The sequence below is a fragment of the Cenococcum geophilum genome (genome assembly GCF_001692895.1).
Source record: "Cenococcum geophilum 1.58 unplaced genomic scaffold K441scaffold_81, whole genome shotgun sequence".
Lineage (NCBI taxonomy): Eukaryota > Fungi > Ascomycota > Dothideomycetes > Gloniales > Gloniaceae > Cenococcum > Cenococcum geophilum.
In genome coordinates this window covers 126,769-132,135 of record NW_027137639.1, presented here as the reverse complement: position 1 = coordinate 132,135, position 5,367 = coordinate 126,769, and the positions used below count along the sequence as shown (strand labels likewise).

Genomic DNA, 5,367 nt, shown 5'->3' with positions numbered 1-5,367 from the left:
GCCAAAGAAGCAAGCCAAGACATTCATAAGCAAGCTTCAGAGCACAAGTCCCTTCGCAACATTACTTGGTCTCAATACCTGGGACAGATATCAGACCCTGAAGACGTCGTTGCAGAACTCACAGTATCACAGGGGACGGGCGGATTTGCGGGAAATGCTCGCAATACCGTTTTCCAATGGATGTAAGCAGCCCTTTATTTCGCATTCTGCTAAGTTGACACTCTCCGCGCAAGTCATTTAGATAACCCTGTCATGTCCTTTGATGCATTTGTGGTAAGTACAATTTCCTTGCACCTACAGCCGAAAGATTACCGAAAGACACTATCGTTCTACGGCCATGGGCGATTAGCCTTCTCTTCTGTCGCTTCCTCTAATCTTACACATTACTCCAGAATACCGCAATCCAATATGCGCCACATCCTGGAGCCGAATCAGAGAAAATTAATCTCCCAGCGATCTTCAATCGGATACGGAAGCAGTTCGAAAAGCCTTGGAGGCCACCCCAAGGAACGAATGGGCGGTATATGGAGCCTTTCTTCTTTCAAGAAACTGTGTCCAGTAATTCAAAGTCTAAATCTAGACGTACGAGGGCGACAACTGTAATGAGCCTGCCGTATTTCTCTCTAGAGAAATACGCGTATCAGAAAGTGGGGGACAAATCAACCTCTCACCCTGTTCGAACACTCCTGCAGTCGCATATTCCCTCGGTAGGGAGAGAGCGCGATATCAACCAGGCCGCCTCCAAGCTTCCGAACGTGCCAGAAGAATTTTGCTTTCATGTGCCACAGCTTTGGTGTTTAGTTATTGATGGCGGTGAGCCTATCGTGCGACCGGTAGCTGGTCGCGATGCTGACGAACCAAGACCTGCTTATAACCGCCGCCCGGCTCCCTTTCAAGAAATTTCTCGATGAATCCATTAAAGTCATGACTAAGCCCGTTATCGACTCACAAAGCATATCCACTCCTGACTCACGGTCCGTTCTTCAAATTGACAATGATGGATGTTGCTTATGGTTTCTTCCTCTGGAAGACTGTGAGACCTGGTTTGTAGGTTACTGTTCACAAGCCCTACCACGACTCTCTACCTGTTCCTGCAATACTTACACGTGATAGTCTTTTACATCAAACTTTATAGAGCACACTATTATCTTCGATGATACCTTTGATGTGCTCTACAAAGACCATCCCATAGGACCCCACAATTGGAGTAAAGTAATCGATCAAGCAAGAAAATCATCTATGCGCCTTTTCCTAGCGAGAAAGTAGGGGAAGCCACCAATGCGACGAGCGCTAGTGCTAATTTCTATAGAAAACGACCGAAGGGGCTACCATCTGAAACTGAAGCTAGAGATGTCGTATATAGAGTGGACCGGAGTGATAGTCCCGGGCACACACGTACATTCAGTCGCACGGAAAGGCCAAGATCGGGGTCACCGAAACGGCCTGAAGAACAAGAAGGATCAGAACTGCCTGAAGATAGTGCAGCTAATCGAGAACAAACGCCTAACTTTGATCCACGAAGCCAACCACCGGAGACCCTACAATCAGAGGCGCCGGCAGCAAAACCGACACCCACGCCAGATCAAAACGCAAAACAGGTAGCAGCAACAGCAGCTATACTTAGAGACACTGAACCAGCCTCAGCATCCAAAATCTCGACTTCTAAGCCCACAGATCTCCATGACTTTCATGTTTTTACCTGGCTGGCTACGGTCTCCAAGCATTCAAGTAATAGCGGTAGTTCAGAGCAGAATAGTTATCATGTCGACGTAAGTTTATTCAAAGAGAGTTTGAATCAAGTCCACAATTATCTGTGGAATAATCCGCAATCAAGGGAACTAGTAGCCTATCGAACTCTGCAAGAACGTTCCATCAAAGCAATCGAGGACCTCAACCTCGGAAAGCTGGACGAAAAGAACATGCGCCAAACTTATGTGACAGACATCGAGTTTCCGAAGGCAGCAAAAGCAATGATACAAATTTTCATGCCGCTTGATACTGAAGCTCCTGTAGCGTCAAAATACTGGGGAGCAGTCTATCATATCATAATCACAGTACGCTAATACGGTATATGATTTTGAGGATTTGCTAACAAAGCTTTAAGGCATCTCAGTCCCCAAAGTCTCGTCAACAACTCATGCAGCCTTTGGCGCGATTTATCCAAGTGTCTCAAGTTATGGAGAAACTCCACGGGCAGTTTTCCAATGGAAAGGCCCCTCGACCTTGGCAAATGCAGCTCCCTGAGGCATTTGTGAGGGCGTGGCTGCACTGCGTCATGTCTCTTGTCGTATGTACCACTTTTCAACCAACTTCTAGTGATTCGTATCGCCATATTAGTCTTTGTGGGAAACTTCTTTACCAGGGAACCGAAGAGCTCATGAAGGGCCTGCACTCAACTTCTCTGGATGAGAAGCAGGCTGTGTTGCCCATGGGAATTATGTCACTCGTAATTCGCCGTGTCCTGCAAGACGTGACTGGAGACATGCGGGATTTGAGTGATACCTACTGGGATTATATTAAGATACTTGTAAGATTATTGGGTGGTCTATCAAGCACGTGAACTGATGGCGCTTTACAGGAATCTGAGATAGAGAATGATCAGCTGAACAGGGTACACCAAGGCAAGATCAGCGCGTTGCGAAAAGAGATTGGCGCAGTCCTGGCCGTGCTCGATGGCCAGGAGCGCGTCCTTATTGACTTCAATGATTCGCTGCGCAGACGACGCTATGAGAACGCAAACCTCTCGAAAGCTTGGGAAAGCGGCTGCGAGTCTCAAGTGTCCGAGGATTGCCTCCAAATCGTCCACGACAGGAAATTATCTTTTAGAGCATTAGACGATTGGGTGTCTGACCTTGCAGACTCGGTATAATTCTCGCGTACTCGAACGAGAAAATTAGCCTTCCTGCTAACACTGGTCATTTTCACAGAATCTCCGCATGATCGATTCCAATAAAGACCGCCAAGAAGCCGCCATCTACGCATTCACGATTGTCACGATTATCTTCCTCCCTCTGTCCTTCGTCTCCGGCTTTCTCGGCATGAACACATCCGACATGCGGACTATGTCTCAAAAGCAATGGGTATTTTGGGCAGTCGCTATCCCTCTTACCCTCATTATCGTCATTATCTCTCTTCTATGGGCTGGCGAACTCAAGAATGCTTGGGATGCGCTGGCTAAGCTATTTCCGCAAAGGAAGCAACCAGGTTACCAGAGATTGCAGGGTGGCCAGGAAGATATCCGTTTAGCCCCTCGGAGGTTGCGGGAACCTGAAGTTATTCGTGACTTCTTTCCCTATGAGAGGTCGCGCACAATAAGGCCATCGGGAGGATTGGTAAGGCGGTCGACATTAGACTTTCCTCCCCCTCCTCCACCTCCGCGGCAGAGGACGTATACACGATATGACTAGATTTAGATTAATTGGGTTTACCAAATATATATCGTCCGGAGTCTAGCACCCTTTTAGAACTGAACGGTATTTTTTCTATAGCTTCTCTATTACTAATGTTAATATATAAACAATTTAATTTAATATAGTTTACTCTAGTTTTAATATAATTTCTATAGGATGATTTGCCATATACGTAAATTCCCGTAATCCTTGGCACGATTTCCCGCGCCAAAAACGGAGGTTTCACTACCTGCGATTAATCAACTTTATTACTAAGTAAGGCCACTTTTTATATAGTAAAATTGTTTTTATTTTTTATTTTTATATATTTGTTATATTATACTACATATATAGCCTCTAAGCTATAGCGCTATAGTTCTATATATATAAATCCTTTTTAGGCAAGTTTAATATATATTAATAACTATATTTTAACAGTTTATAAATATTACGGATATTTATTAGTAAGTTAGATAAGCTATAGAACGTAGTAAGGGCTATAATAAAACTAGTAGAGCTATATAACGAGTAGTAGGTAAGGTTATATAATAAGCTTAATATGCTCTATAAGCTCTATTATATACCTTATATATATATTATATATAAAGGGGTTTCTTAGGAGTATAGTTGCATATTTAAAGGACTATAGTCCCTACCTAGATAGTTCTCTTTTTATAGTAAATAATTAGAGTTAATCTATTACATACTTACTTTACTAGTTAAATATTATTAGTAATTATTCTATCTATATACCTAGCCTATTAATAAGTTACCGTGGTATTTCCTATAAAGCTTTATTATATATTTACTACTATAATAATAGTAAAGTAAGTCGATAAGATACTACTAAAGATAGTAACTATAATACTATTTAAGGTAGCTATTAGCGACTTAGTTAATTAAGGCACTAGCATAGCGATACAACGCGCGCAAGCCTATATAATTAGTAGTCTATAAATAAGGATCTAAAGCTAGAGAAGGGAAAGGAAAAGAAGAAGAGCAGCGCCGTTCAAAGTAGGGTTCTTTTATACGGTCCTCTAGTTATATAACCATATTTCTTTACTAAGTTCCACTAGTACCGTAATATTACCCCTACCCCCCCTCTAAAAAAGCCTACCCTTAGGCTTTATCAAAAATAGAGTAGAAAGGGTAGTTATAATATTTGTAAATTCTACTAAATTCTGCCAAGTTTTTATAGGCTCCGATTTTTTATATTAGGGCCTTAGGGCGTTCTTGTCTCTATACTCTTCTAGTAGCTTATCGCCTTTATTATACTAGTATTTTATCTATTTGTCTAGGTACTTTAGAAGTCTAGGTAAACTAGGATTAATTATAAAACTCTTTAAGCTTCTAGGGGCAGCCTATAAAATTCTAGGTAGGGTACTAGGTTGGGTTTAAATTATAGCCTTTTTAATTAATACGGTGCTTTATTATTCCCCTTATAAGTTTATAGGCTAGTATTTCTTTAACTTCCTATTTATTATTACTATTAACTTAAATTAATAGGGGAGGTTTATTCTTTTGCCTAGGTAATAGGTTATTTATAGCTTTCTATAGCTTATCTAGCGTAGAAATAGGGTAAATCTTAATTAAATCCGGGAGCTTTACTTTATATAACTTTCCTATCTTCTTAAAACCTTATATAGTCCTACTATCTAACAGTCTAGCTTACGGCTAGACCGTCCTGTTATTTAGTTCTTTATTATAATCTAGACTATATTACTTACCGTAAAGTCGGGCTCGCGCCTATACTTATTTACCTACTATTCTATTAATTTTTAAGCCTTTTCTAAGCGCTTAGTGTACTACTTGGTTTCCTTATAAGATAGTTTTTTTTTACGTATAGTCTAGGGTCCTTTTAGTCTTTTCTAGTTAAAGCTTATATGGGGTAAATACTCTATTTCTAGTTAAATAGAAGCAAATCCTGTAGAGTAATAGGGTAGAGTTGCTTAGGTATAGTTTATTAAGGGTAGTAGTT

General features: G+C 41.2%; 1 protein-coding gene across 1 annotated transcript; it reads left to right on the top strand.

Moving 5' to 3' along the window:
- Positions 1-420: 420 nt before the first annotated feature.
- Positions 421-3,593, top strand: K441DRAFT_670293 (uncharacterized protein; the record flags this gene model as incomplete). Its single annotated transcript, XM_067650263.1, has 7 exons — positions 421-813; positions 863-1,047; positions 1,114-1,262; positions 1,310-2,054; positions 2,105-2,527; positions 2,579-2,863; positions 2,928-3,593. Coding segments are annotated over exons 1-7 (2,474 nt in total), but the record flags the coding sequence as incomplete, so codon positions are not given.
- Between the last annotated feature and the right edge of the window lie 1,774 nt (positions 3,594-5,367).